General features: G+C 50.2%; 1 protein-coding gene across 2 annotated transcripts in view; it reads left to right on the forward strand.

Annotated features, from left to right (window-relative positions):
* The window catches only part of KAZN (kazrin, periplakin interacting protein), a 198,234-nt gene extending 184,044 nt beyond the window's left edge, over positions 1-14,190 (forward strand). For both annotated transcript variants that reach the window (XM_079326147.1, XM_079326148.1), the window contains 6 exons: positions 7,588-7,724; positions 8,056-8,226; positions 8,433-8,622; positions 9,382-9,512; positions 11,520-11,570; positions 12,179-14,190. In XM_079326147.1, coding sequence (XP_079182273.1) covers positions 7,588-7,724; positions 8,056-8,226; positions 8,433-8,622; positions 9,382-9,512; positions 11,520-11,570; positions 12,179-12,346 — 848 coding nt within the window. In that variant the 3' untranslated portion in view covers positions 12,347-14,190. The remainder of the gene's footprint in view (positions 1-7,587; positions 7,725-8,055; positions 8,227-8,432; positions 8,623-9,381; positions 9,513-11,519; positions 11,571-12,178) is intronic.
* The last annotated feature ends 1,875 nt before the right edge of the window (positions 14,191-16,065 follow it).

Here is a 16,065-nt window from a genome sequence, read left to right on the forward strand (position 1 = left end):
TTGTCCCACCTCCAGGTGAGTGCAGGGTCCCCCCTTCCTTCACTCCTGCCTTTGTGGGTTTTTGTGGCAGTCAGGGCTGTTCCTCACCAGCACAGCAAGCCCCAGGAGTGGGATGTGTGGAGCAAAATACAACATTGCAGCTTTTCCACTCTAAGAGCAAGCTGACAATAAATGCAGGCAGGGTGGTTTGTTAGCTGGAGCCAGGGGATGATCCTGAGCAGGGAGGGCTCTCACACATCAAACCCTGGCAGTGCTGTGGCTCTAAATATCATCTCAAATCCCCAGCATGCCGAGTATAACTTGCACTTGTCAGCTTGTGTTTGTGGATTATGAGGAGAAGCTGTCAAAAGTTTTCAGGCTCAGAGGTTGAGCAGCACGTGGGGAGCTGTGGGGCCTCTGCATCTCCCCCTGCCCAGGATGCTGAGATGCTCAGAGGCACAGGGAATTGGGCTGAGTCAGTATTTGCTGAAAGCACTTCAGGAAATTTTTTGTTATCACTCTCTGATGTACAAAAACATCCTTATATTTCAGCAACAGTCAAAATAACTCCAAAATCCTGCCTCCCCCCACAGCACCAATGCAGCCTCGGGCAGCAGGAAATGCTCTGGGTTTATAGAACTGTAATTGGAGGAGAAAAACTGCAATTAGGGAATATTTGCTCCATGTGGATGAGGTGGGGGGGGAAATGCTGATAAGTGCAAAATGCAGAAAAGCAGAACTATTGTAATACTAGTTACAGAAAAAAATAAGAGTAGGAAGTCATCTCAGAAGCTGCAATGTACTTCTGTGGAGGATAGTCCAGAGAAAAAGTGAGTTTGGCTTGAAAACTGTGAGTATTTAAGGAATATAATGTTGGTGTTTTATTGGGTTTTTATTTGCCAATAGTCAAGCCTCTGAGCTTGGTTTTCAAGGACTTCTCTGCAGGTGTGGTGGCCAGGAAGAGAGAATCTCTGTTGGCACTTGGATTGGCACATAGCAGGAAGCTTTTTTCAACTGATACTCCTTCCCTCTCCTGCAGTATTGAGTTTTTGTGGTTTTTGGGAAAGTTGTCTGGGCTGGATCTGGGCTGGAGGCTCTGGGCAGCAGAGCAAGCTTGGAACAGTGAATGAGATGGACAACTTTAAAACAAAATCATCAACTTGAGAGGGGAAAAATCCTTTTTCCTTTCCATGAAAAATTGTCCAGAGAGAAACATAGCCAAAATTGGAGGAAAAACAGCATCTGGTGGCTGGTTGTGCCAGGGGAGACAGCTCTGCTGATGGACACACTGGGACACATGTTTGTGTAGTAAGGAACTGCAGGATAAGGCTGTGCCAGGAGCACAGGGAAACTTGGCCATGCTGTCCTGTGGTTCAGGGCTCTGTGTCAGTTGTGTCCTGCAGCCAGAGCAGCTCCTCCTCACAGCTGCATTCCTGCACCCCAGCCCCACATCCTCACCAAAGCTCATCCTCAGCAGCAGCATCAGCTGCAGCATCCCTGTGCCTGCAGCAGCCCACGATCCATGGTGGGCCCTGTAGAATGTCATTAGCAGATAAATTATATGGAAATCTGTCATCATGGCTGGCTCTGAGCCTGGAAGTGCAGTGCAGCTGGTTCAGATGGATCTTGGCTTGCCAGGCCATGCTGCAGAGGGAAGCAGAGAGGGTTTTCTGGTCAGGTTTGCTTTTGGGGACTCCAGCAGGTTTTAAGAGCCTTTATTTTACACAGCCACACAGGGTTTGGTTTGTGATGGTTTCCATGGAGGGTGGGTTCATTGTCTCCCTTTGGAGGTGCATTTCCAGCCCTTCCCAACAGCATCTGGCACAGGGATGAAGCTGATAAGCCTGTGCTGCATCTTCCTTGTGCCATGCTAACAGGTCCTTGCTGTGGAGGGCAGGAGCAGGGATCTGAGCCAGCACAGGGTGCTCTGCAAGACCAACTCTACCAATTTCTTTATTTCTGTCAGCTTGTGCTTTGTGCATTCTTTATTCCACTTTTTCCTGGGCTAATTCCATCTCTTGGACTTCTTAAAATCCATTAACATCCAATTAAAACCCCATAGTGCTACATCCTACCACCCTCTCCACTTCTGCTATGGCTGGGACTCTGAATTCCAGCATTAGTGCAGTTATTATTTCCCTTGTCCTGGCTGGAAAGGTGTAGATGTGGTCTGGATTTCTGGTTTGGAAATCCCTGATGGGAGAAGTTGCAGACAGCTTTATTACTGCTGGTCCTGCTGTGGGCAGGGACTGTGCCCAAGTGCCTGGGGGACTCAAGGAGCCTCTTGGCTGGGTGACATCCATGAGTGTGTGGGCTAATGGCATAAACCCCATTTCTGGGAAGGTTTGTCCAATATGCTGGAGCTTGCCTGCAGGATTATCATGCAGAGAGCAAACCTGGTTTCTGTTTCCTTTTTGAGTGCCAGGGTGGAATCCTCAGGCTGGCTTTCCCTGCTGCTTGGAAAGGCATGAACCAACTTCATGGTTGGTTGCTTCTGCTCCACAAACAGATTGTAGCCTGTTTTTTTCCCTCCCTCATCTTCAGCTCAAAGCTGGGACTCCCCAGGAATAATATTTGGGCTGGGTAAAGCCTCCTACAGAGATCCAAAGCACCCTCAACTTGCTGCAGTGAGGGGGTGGATAGCAAAAAAATGAGTGGAAGGGTGTCCTAGTGGATGAATGGCTCAGAAGATGGGGGTTGCATCAGATGGATACCCCAGAAGGATGTGTGACCTGGCAGAGGGGTGTCCCAGAAGATGGGTGTCCCACTGGATGGATGTCCTGGCAGATGGATGTCCCAGCCATGGACCCAGCCAAGGAAGCCATCTCCACTCTAAGGACATGGATCTCTAGAGGAAACCTGTTGTTCTCCTTTGAATACCCACCTGAAGGATTCAGAAGTCACTGATCACCTTGCTGACTGTTGGGTCAGGTTAGGAAAGCCCTTGGCTGTTACCAGGTAAACTCTCCCAGGAGAATTGCATCACCTAACTGCTTCCTGAAATGTGACATTGGGCTCTCATTCCTGCTCTGTCCCTCCACACACCCAGGAGTGAGCTCTGGCTCTGCCTGACCCCACAGAACCTTGGTGTTTTCAATGTCAAGACCTTCCTGATGGTGACAGCTGCCCTGGGGGCTGCACGTGCCTCTTGAATTGCAAAGCAAGGAGCAGCACTGCCACCCTGATTTTATGGATTAGTCATGGTGACAATATTGGATTTCATGGCTGCAAGGAAGAAACAGGAGAAATTAAGTAAATGTTAATGGGACAGGATAGGTTTGCACATTCCTGTTGCACGGGGCATTGCTGGGGTTCCCAGGGATGCTCCTCCCTGCATTAGAAAATAAGTTTGTGATTTAGTAAGTGATTACAGTCAGCTCTGATTCTGTTTCTGGCATGAAAATTCACATTGTATGGAGTGAGAGAAGGACTTGGAAGTAGATGGGAGTTACAGGAAGCTGCTCTTTGGAATTCAAGGATGTGCTGCATCTTCTGTCAGTGCCCTGGTGTGTGTGTGGACATTGCTGCCTCATCCCAGGAGTGTGAAATTGGGCAGAGATGTTCCTGCTTTTATCTAATATCACATTATCAAGGTAGACAAACTAATTATTACTCATCTGTCCTCCAAGGGACCCTCAGCTAGATGGTGGTGATGATGCCCTCCACCTCATAGGGCCAGGGGTTGGACATCAGTGATCTTTGTGGGTCCCTTCCACATCAGGGTGTTCTGTAATTGATATCCCCTTAATCTGATACTATTAATTTCCAAGAGGAAAGGCAGTATTTAGAGCATCCCCCATCCTGGGGGCAGATGGGTTTAGGATACAGGAGCTATTTCCCAGCTGGAATCTGTTGGATGGTGGGATCAGCCACGGGGTGGTGGCACTTACAGTGGTGGCATCACTGGGTGGTTCCAGCCCTGCTGCTGTCCCAGACAGGGCTGTACCTCTCCAGTGGAGCAACTGGATTTTGGCTCCTCACATAGAGCTGGGAATCAAAGGCACCAGGGGGTGGATTTTCAATAGTTCTGGCTGCAGGAGGAGCCCAGCACGGAGCCGGTCCTGTTACCTCTCTGTGTCCATCATCCTTCTCCCAAAGGACCCAGGGGCAGATCAAGTGGCAGGAGCTGGAAGCTCAAATAACAGGAGAGCAGGGTGAGCTGGTGCAGGTGGGGATGGTGCTGAGAGCTGGGGGGTTTCACCCAGCTCTTCCCAGCCCATCTCCCCCATCCTTGCTGCCAAGGCTGGTGCTGAGCTGCTGAGTCCAAGGGGGGCTGCTGGGTCCCCCCTTTCCTTCTGCCATGTGCTCTAGAGGGGAGGGGAAAATTAATAATGCAAGTGAGAGAAGTACTTTCCACTCATGGTCTGGGTTTAGGATTTCTTGCTTCTTTTCTTGGGTTTATGAAGAGGTCAGAGGTTTGGCCAGAGCCTGCCGTGCTGATGGGCTGGGGGAGTTTATTTGGATGCTTGTGGGGGTTTGGGATACAGAAACCTGGCCCTGGATCATCAGATTAAAGGAAAAAGCCATTTCAGCTCCTCAGATGGCCCTGATAGCCAGGGAAAATCTGCTTTATCCCTCCTTGGCTGGCCATGGATTGCAAAGGCTCGTTTTCCCCGACTGAGTAATTAGCTGGGCTTGTTTGCTAAGGACAAATTAAGCTGCTGCAGCAAGTGGGGCTCAATCCAGGAGCTGCTGGCAGCCCTCACAGCTCACTTCTGCCTCACTTTTTATTTTTCTCCTGCCTTTTTCAATTAATTTCCTATTAATTTGGTTTGGAATGAAGTTCTCAAATGACTGATAAATCTTCTTTAAGCTTAGGAGCTAATCATTCTTGGAGGAGGGAGAGTAATAGAGGGGAGTAAAAAAAGTCTGTTAATTTCAGCAAATCTCTCAAATATGAAATGAAACAAATGGTAAATTGTCCTGTTGGGTTAATAGGAAAAAACCTGTTCTTTCAATACCCAAACCTCATAATCTTCTTGTAATACTGATACACTGGCATAATTGGTAAATATTAGTACATCAATACATACTCAACCTTAGGAGATAGTTACTCTTCTTCTAATAGTACTTCAGAGCATTTTCTTTTTTTTTTAATTGGTGAGCGATTACGTGTTTTCTGTAAATCTTTAAGGGCCTTGAACACTGCCACTAATTAAAGGAGTTTGTATGCTATAGGAGACTCACTATTTAATTAAATTAATTAGGATTCTTTTGTCGCCTCCAGCTTCAGAGATTGGCAAATGTGACTTAAACTTTTATAAGAGCCTCCCAGTATCCTTGAGGAAATTAAATTTTACTTATATAGATATATATATGTGGGTATGGGGTCTGGATCTCACCCCAGTGTGGTTCAATCAACTTCCATTAATTTTTTTTTTTTAGCAAGTTTTTAATTCCTGTGAAAGAATTGGGCAGGGGAAGGTGGTGGTTAAGTACACACAGGCACTGGGAAAGGGCTTTTTCAAAGGCATGGGTGTGGTTGTGATTGTTTTTAGAGGTTTCTGTAGTAATTTCCTAAGATGGGAAAAAAGAAAGGGAAGTTCTGGTTTTGGAAGAGGCTGAGTTGTCCCAGGAGGAATCTTGGTCATTGAAGTGGGCGAGGAAGACTCCCAAGAGCTCCTTGTCACAAGGCAATGTGAATTTTTGCAGCATTTCCTACCTCATTTTCTGGCTTTCAGTGTTCTGATTTATCTCCAGTGCTTAATAGCAGAATAGTTGGTCCAAAGAGTTTCAGCTCTTGGATTTTAACAGATAAAAATCTCAATAGTCCCAAGCATCTCCCTCTTCCTCCACTATTTAGTCTGATTTTTCCCCCATTTTTTTCTCCTCTCACCTGCAAATCCCCTCCTTTCCTTATAGCTGCATTCCAAGCACTTGATTTATTGTTCATCCTCCCAAGACACACTTAGAGTAAGAAATAATTAAAGAAGTAGAGTAAAACCTGTGCACAGAAGTTCACACCTGAAGAAAGCTCTTCTGGAGACTGTGACAAGCTGGGCTGGGGTTTCCTTGTGTTTCTGACATTGTCTTTATTATCCCCACGTGTTGAGAGGAGCCCAAAGGTGCCTTAGGTGCAGTTTAAGTCCCCAGATGAAGTGACTCATTACAGGGGGTAGAAAACACAGGGTTGGAACACCTGCTGTGATTTCTGTAATCTGATGGATAAAGGTTGGATGTGTGCATGGAGACAGGTCCCACTCATGATGCTGCATCATCTTCTGGCAGATTTTGTAGTATACACAGCCCCTGGTGGCTTTGGGGTTATTTTTTCCTGGAGAGTTTTGGGGCATTTAGGACTTTTTTTATGTTACAAACAACAATTTGTGAGACTCAGTGATTCAATACAATGAGCACAGGGAGAGTTGGAGGGGCAGAGGGTGTTTCATTGCATCCCTGCACCAGCTGCACTTGCTCAGGGTGGAAAAGCAGGAATATATAATGAAATATTTGTGATCTGGTTCCTAAACTGGGCATTGTTTTGGTGGAGCAGGATGTATCTGAAGCAGAGAGCCACAGGGCACTTCAGCAGCACTGCCAAGGACCAGCTTCAGTACTGGGCAAAGCACTGATATAAACTCTCTGTCCACATGAGATTTCTGTAATTCTGCCTTGATTGCCAGCCTTCCACAACTGCCCTGGGGCTGGTGGTCAGCAATCATCCCTCCCTGGTGCAATGAGAAGAGAAAAAATGAAGGTTTTGGGTTCCTCTCAGGGCTGTTGGAAATACCCATCACATCCCACGTGCCTCTGCTCCATCCCCTGCTCCTGACACAGCATCTCTGAGCTGGAAGGGGACACTTGGGGAGCCCTGGGCTTGTGGGAGTGCTCCAGAATCTGCCTCACTGCTAAAAATAAACTGCTGGTGGTTTATTTATCCTGGAAAGGGAGCAGCAGGTTTTCCTGCACCAGGCCCTGAGGCTGCATTTTGCTCCCAAACCTCCTTTCCCAGGGTCTGAGCTGCCCCTTGGAGGATGGGCAGTGATGAGGTGATGATATGATGGGCATTTTGAGGGGTGCAGCAACGGGGCTGATTTGGGCACCTTCTCCCAGCCCAGTGCCCAGGAGTGTAATTTTGGTATTTTTCCCTTGAAAAAAGAAGGAGGTGGTGTAGCTGTTTTTTAGGGTTGGGTGTTTTCCAACCCCAGGGTCTGCAGCCCTGAGTCCAGGTACTTCTGAACCCCAGATTCAGAGCCCCCAGCTACTCACTAGTGATGAACAAAGGCTTGAGCTCGTGCTGCAAAGTTCCAAGGATCACTTTATTGTCCTCGAAGGGAGATGCTAACAACGGTCTAATTATATCAGATAACAAAACACTTTATATAGGTTTCCAGAGGATTGAGTTTCTAACCAATAAAAACTACAACTTACAAACTAACCAATCATCTTAAAACTCTAAGTGAGAAAAAAAAAACAATTAACTTGTGACTTTAAGAGCCAATAGAAATCCTAAAAGATAACGGGGTTTTCGGGGTTTTGTTTGAAGGAATTTCTTTGTTTCATGGCATGGCATCCCAGGGGTATGCTTTAGGGAGTGTAACATCTTCTACAAGGTGGGGCCAAGGGGCTGCTGTGCCTCCTGTGCTGGAGTGATCCTCTCTCCCACAGCCATGAAAGCCGACCGCAAGCGCTTGAAGGGGGAGAAGACAGACCTGGTGAGCCAGATGCAGCAGCTGTACGCCACCCTGGAGAGCCGGGAGGAGCAGCTCCGCGACTTCATCCGCAACTACGAGCAGCACAGGAAGGTGAGTGCACCAGCACAGAGGGCTGAGTGTGAAACCTGGTTTATAGTCTGGCAAAATAAGCCCCAGCTGGACTCTTGCTAGAGTAGGGATGGACCACAGCACTTTAAGGTGGAGGAAATAGAGCCAGATGTGGGGAATTTGATGTATTTTTAACCAGGTGCACGGTGAGCATTTCTTTTTGGGGACCAGCTGCATTGTGGATCTCCCCAAAAAAAGGGTTGAGATTCCTGGCAGCACAGGGCTTTTGTGACACCTGGTTGGGTGTTCCCCAAGGGGGTTTTTAGCAGCAGATGGGTTTTCCCTCCCTGATGGCCATGCCCTGTTGGCACAGGAGAGCGAGGACGCGGTGAAAGCGCTGGCCAAGGAGAAGGACCTGCTGGAGCGGGAGAAGTGGGAGCTGCGGCGGCAGGCCAAGGAGGCCACGGACCACGCCAGCGCCCTGCGCTCCCAGCTCGACCTGAAGGACAACCGCATGAAGGAGCTGGAGGCCGAGCTGGCCATGGTGAGCTGGATAATCAACAGAGCTGAGTGTTGGGGAGAATATTCCATCTCTTGGCATGGGCAGCATCACTCAAAAATGAGTTGATTGTTGAGCGGCACAGGTGGGATCTTGGCTTGCCCAGGGGAGGGTTGGTTTGGTGTGCTGCTCATGGAGATGTTCATATGCTTTTCCCACTCCATCCCCACCACCTCCACATCCTTCCCCAGGCCAAGCAATCCCTGGCGACGCTGACCAAGGACGTGCCCAAGCGCCATTCCTTGGCCATGCCGGGCGAGACGGTGCTGAACGGCAACCAGGAGTGGGTGATGCAGGCTGACCTGCCGCTGACCGCCGCCATCCGCCAGAGCCAGCAGACCCTCTACCACTCGCACCCCCCGCACTCGGCCGACCGGCAAGGTGGGCACCGCCGGCGAGTTCTCAGCGCCAAACCCCTTCTGGGGTGCTCAAAACCACTCCTCTCCAAATAGGATTTTGGGAGGGCTTTGTTGTGGGAGTTCAGGGTGTTCTCCTGTCTTCGCTGAATGATTCTAGACCCTCCCTGGTAGGGGTCTCAGAGGTGCTGGTGTGGTACCCAGGGGTCTTGGGGGCTGGACTTAAGTCCCTGGAGAAACATTGTGGGAAGAAATGCAATCCACAAAAATAAGTGGAGTATAAACTGTTAGAAGGTAGAAAAGGTGGATTTCTAGGAATGTTTATATTAGGGGATTCGTGGCTAGCATGAAGGATTTTGGGTGTGGTACTTCTTTTCCTTCTTCTTCTTTATTCCATCCATATTGAATGCCAAGCTGGCATATATGGATTGGACTGGGACAGAATTGGACAGTGTAATAAAATTGTTGTGTACTGAGCAGTAATTGTAAGTATTAGGTACGTAATTTAGAGTATATAAGATAAGCCCTGCCCAGGGCTGAGGCTTTCTGCCCTGGATTTCAAGCTGAACAGACTGCTGTCAGCTAGAGAAAAAATTTCTTAGATAAGGAACAAAACACAACCTTGAGAACCTCACAGAACAGCTTCCTCCAGTCTCTTCGGCGGCCATCAGGGAAAACCTGAATTTCAAGCCACCTTTATGCCTCTTGAGGGGATCTCAGACTCAGAGACCCCTCAGGCAGTGACACTTTGCTGGTGTTCATTCCCTTTTCCCCCTGCCTCCAGCGGTCAGAGTGAGCCCCTGCCACTCCCGGCAGCCGTCCATCATCTCCGACGCCTCGGCGGCCGAGGGCGACCGCTCGTCCACGCCGAGCGACATCAACTCCCCCCGGCACCGAACACACTCGCTCTGCAACGTGAGGGCCTGGCTGGGGCTCTGGGGAAATGGGATTGGGGTTCTGTGGGGCCTGGCTGGGCTATGGGGAAATGGGATTGGGGTTCTGTGGGGCCTGGCTAGGCTCTGGGGAAATGGGATTGGGGTTCTGTGGGGCCTGGCTGGGGCTCTGGGGAAATGGGATTGGGGTTCTGTGGGGCCTGGCTGGGCTATGGGGAAATGGGATTGGGGTTCTGTGAGGCCTGGCTGGGCTATGGGGAAATGGGATTGGGGTTCTGTGGGGCCTGGCTGGGGCTCTGGGCTATGGGGAAATGGGATTGGGGTTCTGTAGGGCCTGGCTGGGGCTCTGGGCTATGGGGAAATGGGATTGGGGTTCTGTGGGGCCTGGCTGGGGACTGCATTCTATGGAGAAATGGGCTATGGATTCTGTGGGGCCTGGCTGGGCTATGGGGAAATGGGATTGGGGTTCTGTGGGGCCTGGCTGGGGCTCTGGGCTATGGAGAAATGGGATTGGGGTTCTGTAGGGCCTGGCTGGGGCTCTAGGCTATGGGGAAATGGGATCTGGAATTCTGTGGGGCCTGGCTGGGCTATGGGGAAATGGGATTGGGGTTCTGTAGGGCCTGGCTGGGGCTCTAGGCTATGGGGAAATGGGATCTGGAATTCTGTGGGGCCTGGCTGGGCTATGGGGAAATGGGATTGGGGTTCTGTAGGGCCTGGCTGGGGCTCTGGGGAAATGGGATTGGGGTTCTGTAGGGCCTGGCTGGGGCTCTGGGCTATGGGGAAATGGGATTGGGGTTCTGTAGGGCCTGGCTGGGGCTCTAGGCTATGGGGAAATGGGATCTGGAATTCTGTGGGGCCTGGCTGGGCTATGGGGAAATGGGATTGGGGTTCTGTAGGGCCTGGCTGGGGCTCTGGGGAAATGGGATTGGGGTTCTGTAGGGCCTGGCTGGGGCTCTGGGCTATGGGGAAATGGGATTGGGGTTCTGTGGGGCCTGGCTGGGCTCTGGGCTATGGGGAAATGGGATTGGGGTTCTGTGGGGCCTGGCTGGGCTCTGGGGAAATGGGATTGGGGTTCTGTGGGGCCTGGCTGGGCTCTGGGGAAATGGGATTGGGGTTCTGTGGGGCCTGGCTGGGGCTCTGGGCTCTGGGGAAATGGGATTGGGGTTCTGTGGGGCCTGGCTGGGGCTCTGGGCTATGGGGAAATGGGATTGGGGTTCTGTGGGGCCTGGCTGGGCTCTGGGGAAATGGGATTGGGGTTCTGTGGGGCCTGGCTGGGGCTCTGGGCTATGGGGAAATGGGATTGGGGTTCTGTGGGGCCTGGCTGGGGCTCTGGGGAAATGGGATTGGGGTTCTGTGGGGCCTGGCTGGGCTCTGGGGAAATGGGATTGGGGTTCTGTGGGGCCTGGCTGGGCTCTGGGGAAATGGGATTGGGGTTCTGTGGGGCCTGGCTGGGGCTCTGGGCTATGGAGAAATGGGCTATGGATTCTGTGGGGCCTGGCTGGGGCTCTGGGCTATGGGGAAATGGGATTGGGGTTCTGTGGGGCCTGGCTGCGGCTCTAGGCTATGGGGAAATGGGATCTGGAATTCTGTGGGGCCTGGCTGGGCTATGGGGAAATGGGATTGGGGTTCTGTAGGGCCTGGCTGGGGCTCTGGGGAAATGGGATTGGGGTTCTGTAGGGCCTGGCTGGGGCTCTGGGCTATGGGGAAATGGGATTGGGGTTCTGTGGGGCCTGGCTGGGGCTCTGGGCTATGGAGAAATGGGATCTGGAATTATGTGGGGCCTGGCTGCTGGGGCTCCATGCTTTGGGAAGATGGGCTCTGACATTCTGTGGTGCTTCTGCATCCCTAAACATCACTGGGTTTGGAGTAGGGGCACATTGGGGCTTGGCCGACCTGGAAAGTTGCTGCCCTGGGGTTTATCCCAGCCCCACTGCAGTTCAGCTGCAACAATCCTGCCTTTAGCCCTGGGGGTTGAGGGTTTTAGACTGTATCAAGGTTGATTCAATGGATCCATCTCCTTGTGCCATAGGGGGACAGTCCTGGACCGGTACAGAAGAACTTGCACAATCCAATTGTACAGGTAGGGCACAAATCCTCTCAAATCCTGCTTGTGAGACCCCTTCCTGTGCTAGAAAGTGCTTGGGTATGGTGGGTAAGAGGGTCCCCCAGTTAGGGATGAATGGAAGTCATCCTGAATTGTAAATCTGGGGTGTCTCATATTCCCATAATTTGCCCCAAAATCCAGGTAATGCCATAGGCATTCACTGAGCTCAGGCCTATTGCAGTGTTGATTTTTATAAGCTCCAGCCAAAGCATGTTATTCTTCTGTGTTTGGCCCTAAAACATTGGGATATTTTTGCAGTCCAGACAGATGCTCTGACTATTTATTCCCAGAGCTGGAATCCTGATCCAGTTGAATTAAAGAGGCCAAAATCCCAGAACTGCAGAGAGGAGGCCCACTGCAAATTCCACCACACAGGTTTCAGGAATATTACTGTATTTTGGTCCAGGATCTTAACATTACTTTGGACCTGGAGGAAACTATTTTGTGGGATCTAGATGCAAATATTTTTTGGGGAGCAAAACCCAATTTTTTTGGGACTGGCACCACATTGTCCATCATCCTTGACACGCGTGATGGAGAAAAGAAAAGCTGGATACCCAAACTTCTATCTTCTCCTCCCACAGTCTCTAGAAGACCTGGAAGACCAAAAAAGGAAAAAGAAGAAAGAGAAGATGGGTTTTGGCTCCATCTCCAGAGTGTTTGCCCGGGGCAAGCAGCGCAAGTCCCTGGATCCCGGGCTGTTCGACGGGACAGCCCCCGACTACTACATCGAGGAGGACGCGGACTGGTGACAGCACCAGAGCCTCTCTGGCCCTGCACATGTACATATCCCACACCCACACCCCGTCCCACCTGTGGGCGTGTCACCTCTTGTCTTGGGAGCGATGCAGCTGTGTCGTAACTTCATTTTTTTTTCCGCCCTTTTGTTGTTTTTTGGGGTTTTTTTCCATCCCGGTAACTCCTTTGTTGTCGCTTCAGTTTGTCAGGTTTTTTGGGAGGGTTTTTTTTGTTCTTTTTTTTTTTTTTTTCTTGTTCTTTTGACAAAACTTGAAACTTGAAGGACTGCTGTGTCTCTGTAAATATGAGAAATATTGTGCACTTTGTGCTTGTGACGTCTCTTGTCCAAAACCCGCTGTTTTCCGGAGCCCAGCCCGTGGGATGTCCTCGCCTGGGGACAAAGGACCTGCCCAGCTGAGGGATCTTACAGAGAAAACACAAAAACAACAACAAGAAAATCTCCTTGGCTGTGATGTCTTCCTGGCCAAACCCTGCAGAGGCGACCCGGGCTGGTTGTTACACCTGCCAGTCTGGAAATAAGTGTTTTAACGTTCCTTTTTAGTTGTTTTAATTTATTTGCACAAACCCAGAGGAGTTATTCTAACTAAATTATTGCAGAAGTTTTGGGATTTTTATATTTTTCCACGTCGGTTGGGATGGGGCGGGGAGGAGGAAGGGGGTGTTTGTACTGTACTGTCCTGGGAAGTTGCTGTTGGGGGGGATTGGGGCTGTGGACCCCCCAGCCCAGGCTCCCTCAGCTGCCCCAGGAGCACTTAACGCCTTGGAAAACGCAAACCTAAACACGTGCCGGAAAATCAGACAGGGGCAAGCTGTGGTGGGAGCTTTGCCTGCTGTTTTTCCCTGCTTTTGTTGGGGGCTCACCCTTTGCTTCAAGTAAAATTTCGGGGGATCCGGCACGAGCTGGGAGCAAGGGGAGAGGTGATATCCCAAGATATCCCATATCCCAAGACATTGCCCAGACAGGGCCGGCCACCCCTGCAGTTTGGGGTGTTACTGCCGTCGGAGGGGGCTGGGGAAATCGGTACGAGTCCCCACTGGGAAGGTTTTTCTGGCTTTGGGGTGATTTGGAAGCACAGGTGGAGCTTGTTTTTCCAAATCCCTCGGAACTGCCCCCAAACCACCCCCCGGCGCAGCGGCCGCTTCCCCTCCCCACTAACACGTGCCGTGCTCTGCTTATGCCAAGATAAGTACCTTATGCTTTAATGCTTACAATATAATTTTAAGCTCTTAAAAAAAAAAAATGTATTAAGATTTATTTAATGAACTATAATAGTGTATTATTTTTTCTTAATTCCAGTACATGCACCCTGGTTTAAAAAAAAAAAAAAGGAAAAGAAAAGGGTATTTTGTCTTAAATCAGCGAACTGAAGCGCTGTGTATTCCATTCCAAGGGATGATGCAGAGGGGCCATGGAGGGGGTGACAGAGGGACCAGCCCCCCCCAGGCTCTCCTGGGGTGGCAGGGCAGGCTTTGCCCCATGGCATCTTTTCTCTGCAGAGAAGCATTTTTATACATTTTGTTATTTTTGGGGGGTTTTGTGTTTTTTTCTTTGTTATCTTTGCGTTTTTATAATTTAAACTCTAAACCACCAGAACAGGTGAGCGATCTCCTTGTTATCGAGTAGTTTCCTTTGCATTTCAGCTTTTTTGTAAATTAGGAAGTAATTCTAAAAATTACTAAGAGGATGATTTATTTAAAAGAGAACTTTGCTAAATAGCATATGAATTATGGGTAACATTAGATTTAACTTTTCCCCCTGTGAGTGGGGGAGAATCCTTGAAGGCATGGATGCAAATATAAAATTATAAAAGATCTAAATAAAGCTTATTTTAAAGTATGGATGAACTTCATGTGGTTTAATTGGAGAGCCTGGATGGGTGTTGGCATCTCTGTCATAGCACCAGGGTGCAGGAGACCCTGAGTGCCATGTGATTTTGGGGGCTCCAAGGTGATGGGAGGATTCAGAAGGCTGGGACTGTCTGCATCCCTATGAAATGGGATTTCAAGGGTTTAAGGTAAGTAAGGACAGCCAGGAGATGTCCTGCTCAGATACGGAAAATATAATTAGGAGAAGGATCAAGAACACCAAAAGGGATGGAGAAATCAGTGTTTTGCTCCTACTGGATAAATTATTGTTATCAATGTACAGGTTGATAAATGATTATTATTATTGTTACTATTGTTCAGATGACACTGGTCACCTGTAGGGCTGTGCCAGCACTTCCAGTGGGGTCTGATGCCGTTTTGGGGTCAATGGCTGTTTTGCAGGCTGAAGCAAAGGCAACCTGCAATGAATTTCAAGCCCATAATCAGGGTACAGATCAAGAGATGTACCTTTTCTTCTTTTATTTCCAGCAGAAGCAACCTCCTGGGTTTGGGAGCAGCTGGTAAGAGCCACCATAGTCTGAAATGGGGAGAGCTGGAGCAAAGAAAATTAGGAAAAACTCAGGAGAAGCCAGCTTGCTCTCTAATTCCATCACCTGCAGCTGGAATCCAGAATCAATGAGTGGCATTAAAGGGCAACTGCTGAGCACAGCAAACATGAGCTGGGCACAGGCCATGGTGGGATTTGCTGCACTTGGAGCAGTTCCCTGCTGAGATCTGGTGTTGTCCTTTTGGGATGGGATGGGATGGGATGGGATGGGATGGGATGGGATGGGATGGGATGGGATGGGATGGGATGGGATGGGATGGGATGGGATGGGATGGGATGGGATGGGATGGGATGGGATGGGATGGGATGGGATGGGATGGGATGGGATGGGATGGGATGGGATGGGATGCTCATCCATCCCACCCCACCTGTGGTTTTAAAAGTTTTGGAGCCCTTTGGGAGCCAGGAACATGTCAGAGTGCCACTCCAGTCCTGGTAAGGCTTCTGCCCTTGTGCTGAGGGAACTGTGCCAGACCCTGTATAGGGTAACACAGGGGTCACCTCCTGAACCAGAGGGGTCACACTCACTGTGTCTGTGATGTCCTGGGCTGAGAGGGGAATTATTGATGGCTTTGTGTCCTCAGGCTGCTGTTCCCTGGCAGTGGAGGCTGCAGGAGCGTTATCCCTGCTCCGTCCCCCTCACATCAGCTGCATCCCTGCTCCATCCCCCTCACATCAGCCTCATCAGCTCCATCCCCGCCGTGCAGGTGGCCTCAGCACGGTGCTGCTCTGCTGCCACCGTGTGAGCAGTCCCGAGTTAACGGTGTGTTTGTTTCAGGTGTGACTCGCACTTGGCACACGCTCACAGGAGCTTTTCCTCTGGCGAGGACTTTGAGACAGGCAAATATCCCAACAGCACGGGGTGTTGTGTGGGATGGCCGGGGCACCCCGCAGAGGGGACACCAGTGTCCCCAGCACCCTCTCCTGGTGTGTAACCCAGCTGTGCATCACCTCTGGCTGACATTACAACACAAGCTGGGCTTACCTGCCGTGCCACAGCCTTGCACTGGTGACCTGTGCATCAGGAATGGGGCTGAGAGGTCACAGCAGAGGAACAGGGACATTTCCTGCCTCTGCACTTACTCACCCCGTAACTTTAGCTGGTGATCTTCCTGGGCTGGATTTTTGGTGATAAAGAGTTAAACTGGTGCACCCCAAACAGCTGAATAAATCATTAGGAGGTTGGTGGGGTTTGGCATGGGGTTCCTCACAGAGTGTGGGTGATGGTGGTACCTCCCCAAAAGGAGAGTCAAGGTGGTGTCAAGGGCTTCTGCTGAG

This window comes from Erithacus rubecula (assembly GCF_903797595.1).
Source record: "Erithacus rubecula genome assembly, chromosome: 24".
NCBI lineage: Eukaryota > Metazoa > Chordata > Aves > Passeriformes > Muscicapidae > Erithacus > Erithacus rubecula.